At 41.3% G+C, this 14,684-nt stretch overlaps 2 protein-coding genes across 7 annotated transcripts in view; both read right to left on the bottom strand.

Annotated features, from left to right (window-relative positions):
• Positions 1-65: 65 nt before the first annotated feature.
• Positions 66-10,107, bottom strand: LOC121576657 (phagosome assembly factor 1). Of its 3 annotated transcripts, none has more exons than XM_041889984.2 (16): positions 9,132-10,107; positions 8,693-8,775; positions 8,486-8,569; positions 8,343-8,386; positions 6,817-6,896; positions 6,603-6,697; positions 5,973-6,070; positions 5,584-5,696; positions 4,758-4,891; positions 4,526-4,609; positions 4,321-4,403; positions 4,077-4,120; positions 3,904-3,953; positions 3,665-3,723; positions 3,475-3,547; positions 66-3,370 (listed from the first exon to the last, which is right to left on the bottom strand). In XM_041889984.2, the coding sequence occupies exons 1-16, from the start codon at positions 9,193-9,195 to the stop codon at positions 3,281-3,283; spliced, it is 1,278 nt and encodes a 425-aa protein (XP_041745918.1). In that variant the 5' UTR covers positions 9,196-10,107; the 3' UTR covers positions 66-3,280. The 3 variants fall into 3 exon arrangements, with proteins under 3 accessions (XP_041745918.1, XP_041745919.1, XP_041745920.1); XM_041889985.2 differs by having other exon boundaries at positions 5,973-6,037; XM_041889986.1 differs by having other exon boundaries at positions 3,279-3,370; positions 3,665-3,740.
• A 660-nt stretch (positions 10,108-10,767) lies between these two features.
• Positions 10,768-14,684, bottom strand: part of LOC121576656 (core-binding factor subunit beta) — a 35,584-nt gene continuing 31,667 nt past the window's right edge. For 2 of the 4 annotated variants that reach the window (XM_041889979.1, XM_041889981.1), the window contains one exon: positions 10,768-13,886. In XM_041889979.1, coding sequence (XP_041745913.1) covers positions 13,815-13,886 — 72 coding nt within the window. In that variant the 3' untranslated portion in view covers positions 10,768-13,814. The remainder of the gene's footprint in view (positions 13,887-14,684) is intronic. The other 2 variants (XM_041889982.1, XM_041889983.1) reach the window with 2 other exon arrangements.

Below are 14,684 nucleotides of genomic sequence, written 5' to 3'. Positions count from 1 at the left end.
GTTGATCTACATGTCTTTATTGTACAGAAGTAAAGGTATCCAAAATATAAAACACCACATTCCAATGAATTTGATTCACAAGTTTAATTAAGGATAATTCCCATTTCCAGAAATGGGTTAAATGTACTGAATCCACCAAAAAGTATTACTTTGGGGGAGGAGGATAACACACAATATAAAGGGAGACAATACATATAATTAGTATGAGTATTACACTGAACTGAAGTTGTCCATTTCTAATTACAATCTTAAGGACAACCATTCATTCATTCCAATGCAAAAATAGGATCTACTCAAGAGGAGGAAATAAAATAGCTAAAACCAACTGATGAAAATTAAGCATTTACTTGCTCCTGGCATTAAAAAAATATCTGATATGTCCACCTGAGATTGGGCAAGCACAGCCCAGCACACTAGCTACTCACTCTCAGCAGTAACATTCCAGAAACATCACCACAACATTGGTTGTGTTGCATTTGTTTTCTCGCTGAAGGCTGAGTGTGCATTGTATTTGAATTCCAACACAACCAGTGTGTGTATCCATCTCAGGTCATGAAGGGCTGGCCTGTGGGTGCTCAAACTGATGTTATAACCATTGTCTTGCTGTGAGATGTTCAGAGTGATATACGTTTCTCTGTCCAGCAATGAGAACATAAGACAAAACAATGTATTGTGTACTGTGCAAATCTTCCAAATCAGAATACCAGGGGATATGTGATGAGGATGATAGTGATGCCCTTCATGACTGAGCTCAGGACCTCTATGACAAGGGCTCTATTCAATCCATATCGAGGAAGTTGAGTTACAGCATAATTGAAAATGAATTACCTTTACATTTATATCGTGCAAGCTGTAACACTTCAGCGATACAGATTGAATAGTGCCCCAAGTCTTTAATCTACTCCTTATTGTTATGTTTTCTGGAGCAACAGGACAATGATGACTATGGGTGACAGTCAGCCGACCATGTTAACTTTTCATGCTCAGTCATACACAATGCAGTTCAATAGCCTAGTTTAATTTACAGAGCGAAGTCAAGACAGGCTTGGTGGGAGATGAGGCACAACGTTAATAAGCCATTTTAGCTTTTTCTTTTCTTATACAACTTGCACAAAGCAAGGGATAAAATTAAAACAACAGTACAGTCTTTTTTCATCGCAACTCATGAAACAAGTCAATGTAACAAAATGAACAATGCCCATGTAATAAGCGCTGTAAAGCTGAGGCCTGGAGGGCTGGTCTGACTGGGGCTGACATGATGGCATGTAGATACACAAGATGGGAGGAGGACACACACTTATGAGCTTCAGTCACACCTCTGATCTAGCACCAGTACATTATCAACCCACTGTAACAGGGCTACTGACCACACACACATCCTGGTGTTCTAAACATCATAGGCTGTACAGGGCTCCCTTCCCTATCCAACAGTAACCCCTCTTTGTCTCTGCTTTATCCCATCTTCAGCATCTGTCTCTAGTACTAATAGTGGTTAAAGCTGAGCTAGAGAGATGAATGAACCCTCCAGGCCCAGAGCTTAGGAGTGCCACTGTTCTCTCCACTAGGGGGAGAGAGACATCAAACAGAATTCCTAAGTAATACAAGTGTCACATCTGGAGTGTGCTCTGACCTTAAAACAATTCAGGCCCACACTGTACCATTAGCTTAAAATGACAAAAGAAAAGAGCACACTATTTACAAATCTGTACAAACACCAAAAGAGACTGCTGCTGCACATAGTCCCAAATCTACCTGCTACAAATAGGGAGAAGTCTCAGTAGAGTAAAAACGGAATAATAAAATATCTGCATTAAAAAGCACAAATAATAAAGATTATATACTCAAGAAGTACTTAAGATTATGGGTCAGGGGTCTGCAATAAAATATATATATTGTTTAGGAGGGAATGTCTGCTCTTTGGGCAAAAGGTCAAGTTTTGACAAACTAAAATGTTTGGATAACTTAAAACATGCTGAACCATCTTTGGCTACAATTTTGGCAATTTAACACTTTTTTTAAATTAAGAAAGAGCAATGATGAAGTACATCTGAGGGATTCATTTAGGTATCTCTTGTGAAGAGAAAGGGAGATAGAGAGGAGGGGGAAATAGAGAAAGAGAGTAATCATGAGCATTGGGAGGAAGGCTGTAAAGGACAGTGGTAGCAGTGGACAGTGGAGGGGATAGTGTACATGTGGAAGGGAAGGAAGGAAGTCAGTCATGGGATAGAGGAGCTGGAGCCTTTCCTCTGTCATCACTAATATAAATAAAATACACAATCATCTTAATTGGATAGGAGACAATAATCAAGTAAATAGGGTGTATCTTAGTGCAAATGTTAAAACCAATGTTCCCATCGTTCCTTGCAAAAAAACACAAAACAAACTACAAATGCAGTTAGTGCTTCACAGCCTTGCAATAGGAGGTGACTTATGCTGTGGACTTGTTCATGGCATGAGTGTATGAATTTGTGTGTGGTGTATGTGGACCAGTATGCGTGTGTCTGTGTTTGATCATGTGCCAAGAAAGTTCCCATCAAAGCATGCAGAGCACTAGGCCACTCCACAGTGAGGCCAGTTTGTGCTTTTCATCTTTTACCCCTCTTAATTGTGTGTCTGTGTGCATGCATGGGTTTATGTCTATGTGCATTCATGTTTGTTTCTGTAACTGTCTGTGTATGTATGTAATGGTGTACTTGTTATGCAATTGTTAGTGCTGCAGATATGAGATGAGCCTGCATCCATATGCATGTGTTTTAATCGGTAACATGAACATATAGTGGAGAAAGGATTGAAATGCTTTTGGTGTCTGTGTGTGTCAGGCTTTTGGTATCTGTTTCTTATATATGTGTGTATGTCAAGCATGTATTAAGTCAATTTAAAAACTGCAGAATGCACGCAGGTGCTCATTTGTGTATGCAGGTGAGCATGTGTTTGTGCACGCCGGCATACAAATGTGCATTGATGAAACACCGCCAACACATCTAACGATGGCTAACGAGTGTTCTGATGATGAAGACCATTGGGACAGGGTGAGTCAGAGAGGGGAGGGGGGTGGGATGAAGGCTGCCGTAAGGCTCCTAGCAGGGCTCTGGATGATGTGCCCGTCACAGAGGGGCAGATGGGTCCAGAGGAGCTCCTCTCTGGTGTGAACATGGCAGTGGGTGAGAGATTGAGTGAGACAGAGTACACTGCTCTGATCAGCCTAGGGATGCTGTGGCGTGGAATGGAGGAGGGGAGAGACAGCCCTCAGGCTGTGCCTGGGTTGGCAGTAGGACGCTGTTCAGTGGGCGCTGGCCTCGGCTCGGGCCCGGCTGATGGGTCTGGGGGCGCCGTACAGAGTCACTGAAGCTATGTGGTTGTTCTGCATCACCTGGGACGACAAGTTAGCACAGTTAGGACACATAGTTTACATACAGGGCTTTGTTCTACTCAACCTAATACCATCATCACTCATGACACACACCAAGTTCTTACCTCAAAGATCATTCGCTGTAGTCCAAAACAGAACGTAGAGCCGAAGGGATTGGTATTATTTGCTGAGGATGACCTGTGAAACAGAAAACATGAACACCTTTTTGATAACTGCAGGGCCAGCAGTCAGTTGTCCATTGAAAACACTTAGTCGGAATGTAGTCATGTAAATTCTAAACCAGGCATCTCTTACCTGTGGAGCACGACAGGCTTCTCCATGGGGTGTCCAAGAAGCTCCTGAATCTGATCCCACTAAGGGAGACACAACCCTAGTCAATCAGGAGAACACAAACCTTCTCTGAAGTCACAGATAGCTATAAAGTTAAAACATAGTTGCTTGTGTGGTGTTTTTCACAACTCTTTATCAATGTTATTTATGTTGTAGGAAAACATTCAGGTAGGCAAAGACTGAGCAGTGTAGGCATGTCTGACCTTGCTGTAGGTAGTGAGGATGCAGTCCTCCCACTGAGCATCGGCAGCTTCTGAAAGACACAGACATGGATACATGATGAGACTTGACAGAGGTCAGAGAGGAGACAGGCAGAGTTCAAAAGGAGCACCAAAAACCTCAGGAAATACAATACAAAAGCTGATTAGAAACTCACCTTTCTTGATGACAAGTGGAATCTTGAAATCGCATCGATGATATCTAGTGTTGAGAGAGATAGTTACATGTTACTGAGTGTAGTGCACAGCAGTCCTGCGACTACATTAATTAACCACTAAAGAGTTAATAGCCTCTTATGGCTCTACCGCAAATAATTAATTCAAATGAATCATGTCTGAAAATTGTATATTTGAGCCAAGGGCAAATAAGGTGCCAGTCTTAACTGAGGCAGAGAGACTTACATGTTGAAATTGTAATGACCAGGGAAGTTGGTGTGAAGGACAAACTTCTTCACCAGGTGTGTGGTGGAATCAAAGAGTATGTCCTGGAACGACACGAAGAGGGAACAATCAAACAGAGGTCAAAACTGTACATTGAGCTTTAATGTCAACATAAAAAAAGACAAGCCCTCTCTTTACCCACCCCCCACATAACACCAATACCTACCACCCCCAGGGTGAAGTAGTTGAAGAAGTAGTCATTGCATTTGGATGGGACCTGCTTGTGAGGTGACGGAGAGTGGATCTTCATCTGAAACAGGAAACCAAAACATGAAGAGAGCTTGTTTATAAACATAGAGAGGGTCATATCAACTGAGAGCAGCAAGTCAAGCCTGAGAAAAGGGGGTGAGGGTAAAAGAGGGAAAGGGGGAGACAGGGAGGAGAGTTAAGGGCCATACCTTGTCCTCAGACTTGTAGAAGACCTTGTGTGGCGAGCCCAGAGCACTCAGCACATCTTGACAGGAGTCTCCAAAGTAGATGTTCCTCTCCACAGCACGCACCTTGGCATCAGCCATCACCCCTGGCCCACAGCCTGAAAACAGGACACAAGTACACTCATTATCCAAGCTTAATATGACCTGATGTTGCAAAACTGTTGGAGCACATCTTCATTTACTATGAATGTATATAATACAACAAACCAGAGACAACAAAAACAGCTGGTCAAAAGAGACATGTCTAAACACTGGATGAGGGATTCCAAGAAGACTTTCAGCTGACTTGCATATTTTGACAGCCCTCTTCCCCATCTCCTAAAGGGCGTAGTGTACAAACTACATAGTGTACGTGGCTCCTCATGTAGGTTATTTGTTTAGCTCAGCCTCCCCAGGGGTGGGGCCTGTCAGAGGTGATGTCTGGTGATGAGATCAGCAGGGCTTTACATATGGACTGGAGAGAGCATGGAACGTGATGGAACTGAGGGACTGGCAGGAAAGCACTATTCTGTAGCTACAGACCAGGAGGCTCTATTACAGTCCTAACAACAGAGCTGGAGGAAGGAATTCATTAAAGGAAGGAAGAGAAGAGTAGCCTGATCCAATTAGAATCGTGGATGGATTGATCTACAGGAAGAGAATACCTACATCCTCCAGTTCCCGTCAGTGGCATGTGCTCAGAATGCCTCAAAATGAATATTAACCTGAACAGATTTAGCTAGAATTCCACAGTTCTGATGGTGTTGTACTCATAGACATGAGTGGGTTGAGATGTCCCTTTGCTAAGTACCTGCAGTGAGGAGGCGAAGTCTCAGACCAAGTGGTCCCGCACCATTCTTCAGCACGTCCACACACTCTGCATACACGTTGCCAAGGAAACAGGCAAGGGGCATCACTGGAGCCCTGAGGAGCGACAGAGTGAATCACAGTCAGGTCATTACAAATTCATGTTTTTTTTCTGCAATCCAAGATCACATATCTCGCAATACCTTTAAACCTAACCATATTCAAGGGAGAAGGTGGTGTTAGTAGAAGCATTTCCATTGGGGTAAATAAACTCACCAAACACACAGTACCTTCCCCTTCACCCTATACCCCACCTGCTTCCTCCATCTCCCCATAAACTTGTCATGCTCAACCATTATTCCAGGTGTGCTTGTGAATACATTGTGTTCTTACTTGGTGTCCTGTAGGTTGTTCCCAGTATAGATGTACATCCGTTTCACTGTGGCCCCATGCGGAATCTGCAGGGAGGCCAAGCCATGGGCAAAGTTAGGCTGTCAAAGCAAAACAACTGGGAGTAGATTGGCATGTGCATTTCAACAGCTCACATTCAACATATAGAGACACAAGTACTCACATCAACAGCTTTATACTTTAACAATGTATTTTCACAAAAACATACATACTGAGCCCTTTTTAGGCCGATTTGTTTTGTATTTCCAGCATTATCAAATGCTTAAAAACCAAATACTCATGCATCACACAGCTCTATTGGTAATGAAGCAATTAGTTTGTTAATTCCCATGGGGTCAAAATGAGGCACAGGGGTTTTCATTATCTAACAAATAATCTAAGCCAAAAAGACTAGTACTTTATCTGGTAAACAAGGTCTATTAGGGGTTGTCAGCCAGGTAAAGTAAATTAGAAAAAAATACTAAGGGTACAACAAGAAGAGCAAGTTATGGAATACATTTGCAGTGTGGCAGCTACTGTATGTCAAACATGGTTTATAAGGCAATTCTAAAGCCTGTCAGATAAAAACAGCATACTAGGGATAAATATAGCAGGGACAGGTAATAGTCTCACCTCATACTTGGGAGCTTCATTCCATGAGTCAAGCTGGAAGGAGAAGGAGAGACCCCGAAAGTTCAAGTGGAACAGTTGCTCTGCAGCATTGTATACTGTGGAGTGAGGAAAACATGGTCAAACACAACTAGCCTACCTTGCAGCATTCTACAATATTATCAATAAGAAACAAAGTTGTATCTGCTGATTGGTGAGAAGAGGGTCTTTCCCTTACCTCCAGGGTGTGTGGCGCCAAAGGACTGATCAATCTGCTCTATAGTGGGTGCTATAGCCTGAGTGTTGAAATGTACTCCACTGCAAGACAATGACACCATTTAGGCTTAGATACTATTACAGTACAGTACATGACCAAAAGTATGTGGACACCTGCTTGTCGAACATCTCATTCCAAAATCATGGGCATTAATATGGAGTTCGTCCCACCTTTGCTGCTATAACAGCCTCCACTCTTCTCGGAAGGCTTTCCACTAGATGTTGGAACATTGCTTGCTGCTGGGACTTGCTTCCATTCAGCCACAAGAGCATTAGTGAGGTCGGGCACTGATGTTGGATGATTAGGCCCGCAGTCGGCATTCCAATTCATCCCAAAGGTGTTCGATGGGGTTGAGGTCAGGGCTCTGTGCAGGCCAGTCAAGTTCTTCCACACCGATCTCGACAAACCATTTTTGCATGGACCTTGCTTTGTGCACGGGGGCATTGTCATGCTGAAACAGGAAAGGGCCTTCCCCAAACTGTTGCCACAAAGTTGGAAGCACAGAATCATCTAGAATGTCACTGTATGCTGTAGCATTAAGATTTCCCTTCACTGGAACTAAGGGCCCTAGCCTGAACCATGAAAAACTGCCCCAGACCATTATTCCTCCTCCACCAAACTTTACAGTTGGCACTATGCATATTGGGGTAGGTAGTGTTCTCCTGGCATCCGCCAAATCCAGATTTGGCCGTCAGACTGCCAGATGGTGAAGCATGATTCATCACTACAGAGAACGCGTTTCCACTGCTCCAGAGTCCAATGGCGGCGAGCTTTACACCACTCCAGCCGACGCTTGGCATTGCGCATGGTGATCTTAGGCTTGTGTGCGGCTGCTCAGCCATTGACACCCATTTCATGAAGCTCCTGACAAACAGTTATTGTGCCGACTTTGCTTCCAGAGGCAGTTTGGAACTCGGTAGTGAGTGTTGCAACCGAGGACCGATGATTTTTATGCACTATTTGCTTCAGCACTCGGCGGTCCCACTCTGTGAGCTTGTGTGGCCTACCACTTCGTGGCTGAGCCGTTCTTGCTCCTAGACATACCACTTCACAATAACAGCACTTACAGTTGACTGGGGCAGCTCTAGCAGGGCAGAAATCTGACAGACTGACTTATTGGAAAGGTGGCATCCTATGACGGTGCCACGTTGAAAGTCACTGAGCTCTTCAGTAAGGCCATTCTACTGCCAATGTTTGTGTATGGAGATTGCATGGCTGTGTGCTCGATTTAAAACACCCGTCAGCAGTGAGTGTGGCTGAAATAGCCGAATCAACTAATTTGAAGGGGTGTCCATATGCTTTTGTATATATAGTGTATATGTAGTAGCACAAAGTTCCATATCCAACATAAGCTGACCAATGTGCGAAACAAACTATTCTCACCAAGTAAAACAAACAATTCCAGTCAGACAAATTCCCACAATGCTCACATATACATTTGCTATGACTCACACAGTTATTCACACTAGGAACAGATGATCACTCACCAGTATTTCAATTTCACTTTGCTCAAGTCGTATACTTCAATCACCTAAACATTACAGCAACAAGAGACGTGATTAATGTTCAACATACAGTTTTTACTGAATGAAGTCTAAAGTCATGACCCTTCAGAGCACCTCTCCCTCACCTTCAGTCTCTGGTTACAGGAATCAAACAGCAGTTTAATTCCATCCTGAGTCAAGTTGAGTATGAGGTCATGACTGAGTGGCGTCTAGAAGCACAGAAAGATAACATTAACATGTAATTACAGGGCACAGTCAATCAAGAATCTGTCACATTAATCTGACAGCCCACACCCTACATCATATACAAGAGCAGTCATCTCATCTCTTACTTGTTCACTGTAGAGAACCTGGACATTCTTGATGATGCGACAGTGTTTCTGTAAAATGGAAATGGCCTGGGCCAATGGCATCCCTGTGACAAAAAGATGGACAAGATTAGAGATAACTTTAGTCCTCATTTACAAATTACAAACAAGAAAAATAATGGACAGGGAAATATTAGTTTAGGGTGTGTGGTAGGTTGAAGCAGGGGCACAACTTTCACTGGGAATGGGGGACATGTCCCCCCCACATTCTGAAATTGCATTTTTGTCCCCCCCCAGTTTTATCATTGGAATGTGATACAAAACGAGGCAACGGTTTGCTTTAGGACCATGCAGAGGCCTCCGAGCGGTCGGGTAGGCTGTTTGGAGTGTTTATCCGACTTCTAAAACCAAAGTTGTGCTCCTGGGTTGAAGAAATACCAAATAACCTATTGTCTTCACTTACCTAATGCGAATTCCCATTGCTCATGTCCTAAAGATCTTTCAGGAACAACTTCCAGATCCAGCATTGGCAAGTAGGGAGAAGGATTTTCAACGAGGTTCTGTGCCTGTGCCAGAACTGGACCTTTCTTTAATATTAGACTGCCTGATCGTTCTCTTCTTAATCACTCCTTTTCAATTGCACGGTTTCTATACAACATTAAGCGATTAACACAATAAAATACTACTTAATTCATAGGCATACACAATACGAGTTGACATAAAACAACCTGAAATATATTGACAATGGGACAAATTACACCTTTTCAGAGACCAAGACACTCTAAAACTTAGTTACGACACACTACTGTTACCATACTTTTGGACCAGTGATCCTTGCTGACACGTTAGCATACAGGAATTGCGCAACAAAGCTAACTGAGAATTACAGGTTGGTGGCTGACATGAAACTCTACCAACAGGTCGCAGTTGAGCTGACTGAGTGATGTGCAAATGACGATCACACCACAACTAGCTAGCTAGTCTGAAATCTTTCCACACTCGTCACTATCTAAACAGCTCTGCTGTCTCGCTTCTGATTAGACAACTCAGCAGCTTGACAACAATTTTCGGCGATTTGTAGCTACGCTAGCTAGCACTCCTGTAGAGTTATTGTAATCAAAATTCACGCACAATTATAAATACATATAAAACGATGTTCAAAAAGAAGAAACCAAATACTGCAGTTCTGTCTGACACAACAAAAACAAAGAACGTCTCAAACCCGTTGACTGACGTTGCGTTGCTGTTTTCTTTCTTCCCGAGGATTCAATATCAATCTAGCTAGCTATTAATTTAAATTGTAACAATGAGTCACTTAGCTAATATTCATAACCTCACTAATAGCTCAATGTCAATCGAATTCCGTTTTTCGTTTGTTGTGTCTTTATCGTGAATTGAAGAGAACACTTCATAAACAACCGCAACTTCCAACAAAACACCACCACTATCAGCTGATTATTCAACTTCCTGTGCGTCGTGAAGAAACAGCCACTTCCTGGTCAGCTGACCAACTGGGAGGTTCTGCAGAATATTATTAAAAATATGTTTTTTTCCTTTTCCATGTTTAAATTATAGGCTACAATATCTATGTGAACATGTATATGTTTGCACATTTCTATAATTAGTGCAATTAACACTAATAATTTCGAATCAAACTGTATGCTAATCAAAAACGTTTCTGTGGCCAAGCTACAATTTAATTACTATTCATTAATATTCAGATACAGTATAAAACTCAACTATTTGACTTAAATACTTATTATTTCACTTCAATGAGCATACAGGTGTAGCCTAGCTGTAGTGCACTGGTAACATGCTTGCTGGTAGTACATGGTTGTAAGGTTGCCTGTAATGAGTGTCTGACTCAGGTGATGAGTCCTGTTTACCATCTCATGTGTTTACAAACTTCAGAGTCTCATGACTAAACAATGCAATGGCTAGACCTGAGACTAGCAACTTGTTGACCATAGTAATTATTCATAGGACAAAATAACCTCAAAGAGAGGCAGACAGACTTTAAATTATAGTCAGTCATAAAGTCAGTAATAAATGAGTGTTTCTGGCAATGGTGATTATTAAAAAAGGCACAAGACCCAGTACAAGGCTTGTTACAAGTTTATTATGAAACACGTCAAATTCAACACTTCAGATTTAAGTTTCCCCTTAACAAAACAAGCTAAACAAGCTAAACCATAAAACAGAAAGAAAGAAACCTAAATTCTTCAGTAAAATCTTAAAAGGTAGGCCATTAAACACAGAAATACACAGTTCTTCGTAGCGTAACCTGAACACAACAAAGGTAAACCTGTATCAATAATTTAAAACAAATAAGAAAATAAACAATGTATTTAAAAAAAAAATTGAGCAAACTAGGACACAGTCTCTGGTGTATAACTTGCCTTAATGCCAGCATTAAGTGAAGGGTGAAGCTCAGACAGGGGTACCAGCTAGCCGGGACTCTGGGGAGTAGGCCTACACATGAAGGGAAAGACGAGAGGAGGGCCTATTCTCCAGGTATTGTCATCAATTATGTTGGAAATCCAGGCTGGGATTTGTCATAACTGCAGTGTTTTTCGGACATTCCTGACCTCATGCAAACAGATCGTACTATCTAACCAACATTTCAATGAAATAAAGGTTCACAAAATAATAAGTAATAAATACCCAATATTTCTATTTGTTTTTGGTTGTAGCTGGAGGTAGGCCAGTTAGTTTCTGAGTGTCCAATACATTTTGTAATTATATTCAAGAGCACTGACATTTTTATCAGGTAATCTATACACTGGAGTAGATATCAAACAAACCATTTGAAATAGAGCTCCCAGAAAATTGTGAAATACTGTACACATTGCATAAACATCACTGTGGAGGAAGCGTAAACCTGTTAGTTCCTGCTAGCTACATTGGTATGCTAACTTGACAAATTACACGCTGAGCAAATCTTTGATACACTAAAGCAACAGACTAAGACCATACACAATGTTTTAATGAGATAGAAATGCAAAATAACTGCATCATTAGTGGGATGTAAAACATTATGCAAGTATGTGATATCATAGTATTTAGGATAAAAACCTAAGGACCTAATCCAAGGAAATACAATCACATGCAGTATGAAATTAGAACTTGATTCCCTAGCAAAGTGTGACAAACTCCTGCCTCTCCCACTGTCCACTAAACCCCATTATTTCTGACCTGCACATCCACATCTTACAACTTGCTGTCTACCATTCATCCCTTTACAAAACGTAGGCAACTTCCTCCACCTTTCCTCTTTATTCAAATTAAAGCAAATTAACTTTGAATAAAATACTGAGCTGATGCATTAGAACTGACTGGAAGAAAACCACTGGTGCATTACTGCTGCTAGACTTGACCTTAGCGTTCTCCTTTAATTTCATATATTGAGCCCCAGACTGTACAATCCCATCACTGTTCAAACTGAATAACATACATGCATGTATTTCTGTGATTTATCATACTTATTTTATCTCCTCACTGACTCTTGACCTATTTCCTCCCAATATTTCATGACTGGTTGAAACAGCGTTGGATTGCAAGCCTTCTATCTCTTTTAAAGATGTTGCTCTCGCTAATCTCCAGTACAAACAACTTGGTAACACTTTATTTGGGTAGTCCCAAGTAGTTGGTTTGTAGATGTTCCGTAGATGTTCAATAACTGTCAACAACATTTCAACTAACTATCCACTAACCCTAACCCTAGCCCTAACCCTTACCCTTATTTTAAATTCTAAACCTAACCCTAACCTTAACCATAACTTTAGCAAGCAATTGCTTATCATCAGATAGTTTGTTGAACGTATGACCATCTGTATATCATCTATATGGGACTATCCAAATAAAGTGTGACCGACAACTTTATATGAATAAACCGTTACAACTATTCCTGTAGGGGAAGAGAAAGAAACACTGAAAACAGCTAAATAATTGATCAAACTCAAGGATATACAGATAACCTGAAACATACCAAACAAAACTGCTGGGTATGTTAGTGAGACAATGTTGCTGTGCCTTTGCATCATTTTCAGGGAGAAAGTTACTGCTTAGACGTTATAAACCCTGATCTGGATGAAACGTGAAATAAAGAAACAATAAAAAAACAATGCAGAGGAGAAAGCCTATTTGCCTCAATTTACAGAGAGCGAGCTCAGCACTGACCTCATTGTGTGGTCTGTGCTGCTAGTCTCATGTTCAAAGACTGTTACAATAACATTAAAGAGGAGACAGGAAGACAGAAAGCGCCTCTTTGTAAAATTAACTTTTCTAGAACACAACTTTATATATTCTACTTATATCCCATACGAAAGCATAAAGACTGACAAATACAGTATGTATATATAGAGAAAAGAAATACAAAAAGTAAACATCCTGACTTTCAGACAAAACATGAATAAAATAATAAAAAATACAATTTCATTAAAATAGTGCTATAATAGGATAAGAAATAGCTTTTAGGCAATCTTTTACAGTCCTTTATAAATACAAAATAAATAGGTGATTGATTGGCAACTATTTGTCCTTGATGGTAGGCCTACTTCCAAACTACCTGGTGGAAGGTGACACAATAAATATTAATATACACTTAGAATTTAGAGTGAAATTAATTTATGCTCAGTGCTCCTCAGGTGCTCCTTGAATACATACCTTCTGGGAAATAATAAGGGAGATGGAAACAGACATTTGGAATTATTAGAAATACAGTATATCAATTTAGAAAATAAGTTATTATGAACAAATGTGTTAAATAATCACCCAGTCATTTCTTATTTATAAACCATTGTAAAGAAAGTGCCTCCGAAATAGTTTGCATAGGGGGACAAAAGAAAACATAGGTAGGTGCTCCATGCATACAGAAGGCGATGTGGGGACTAAACTGAATGTATCACATAGTGCAAAACCCCCCAGAAGACAAGGAGGTTTGGGTCGATCCCCTTACCCCACACTTTAAAACGAACACCCACCTCACCCCTTCTTAAAACTAAAAGGAACCCCACCCCACCCCACCCCCAAATCCCCAGCAATGTGGACTTTGGTCTCTCCAGTTAACAGCTTGGTGTCAGGGTGTGAGACTGGCATAGTACGATGGACAGATCACCCTGACCCACCCCATGCGTCTTGCTGGCCTCTAGCGCATCTTGTGATCATCAGCGTTGTTACCCATGTTGGTGCCAGGGCTGGGGTCCTGCTGTCGCCTGGGCTGTGTTGGGGGGGGGTGAGAGAACAGATTTGATACAGCCAAAAATAACATAATGAGTGTGTGTAATGTGTTGAAAGTGGCCTTAGATGGGGCACCAATGAGTGCAATACATTCAGCAGAGGGCACCAGAGAGCTTCCAGCTGAGGCTAAACATGTATTTTCTTTCTTGGGCCAAGTAGCAGACAGTCATTAGTCGGGGGGAGTCTTCAACATTACACGCTTTAAAAATAAAAAATGACTTGTCTGCATGTCACAGATACATATGTTTATGCGTCTACTTCTAAATCTCTCCCAACATAGATATATGAAAGACAGGCGGACAGACAGGCAGACAGACAGACAGGCAGACAGAGGCAGTCTCTGAGCTGAAATGGCATGTAGTCATCATCCAAATGACTCACCATAATAGCTTCTTTTAAACCTGGTCTGGTTCAGTCTACTACTCTAACCCTAAATGAGACACTGATGCTCATCCATTCTTCCTCTTAAGAATCATAAACGTAAATAGTGTCTTCAAAACAATTAATAATATATATTATAGTTATTTATTACTGCAATATTGTCAATTAATGAAGATTTGTATGACTTAAGAAGATTTTATGAACTGGCCGATCATAGTGTTACTAGGTTGTTGGAGAGTGATTTCGAAATGCACACACACACACACGTACGCATGCACACGCACACACACGTGCGCTGCTCCCTTAGTTAAAAAAGGAAGGAAAATGAATCCTTTAAGTGTCCTTGAGTCAGAGGAAAGAACATCTATGTAAAGGTTACCCCTTTCAGCCAAAACAC

Source organism: Coregonus clupeaformis, chromosome 29, assembly GCF_020615455.1.
Source record: "Coregonus clupeaformis isolate EN_2021a chromosome 29, ASM2061545v1, whole genome shotgun sequence".
NCBI lineage: Eukaryota > Metazoa > Chordata > Actinopteri > Salmoniformes > Salmonidae > Coregonus > Coregonus clupeaformis.
The sequence above is the reverse complement of the archived record's forward strand: the minus strand, read 5'-3'. Positions and strand labels throughout refer to the sequence as shown.

What these genes read in the sequence shown, in the direction of transcription:
- LOC121576657 (XM_041889984.2), bottom strand. Translation starts at nt 9,195, where the DNA reads ATGCTGGATCTGGAAGTTGTTCCTGAAAGATCTTTAGGACATGAGCAA. An exon ending in TGGCGCCACACACCCTGGAG is followed by an intron (nt 6,698 to 6,816) that starts GTAAGGGAAAGA and finishes CTCACTCCACAG; the next exon opens with TATACAATGCTGCAGAGCAA. An exon ending in AACAACCTACAGGACACCAA is followed by an intron (nt 5,697 to 5,972) that starts GTAAGAACACAA and finishes GTCGCTCCTCAG; the next exon opens with GGCTCCAGTGATGCCCCTTG.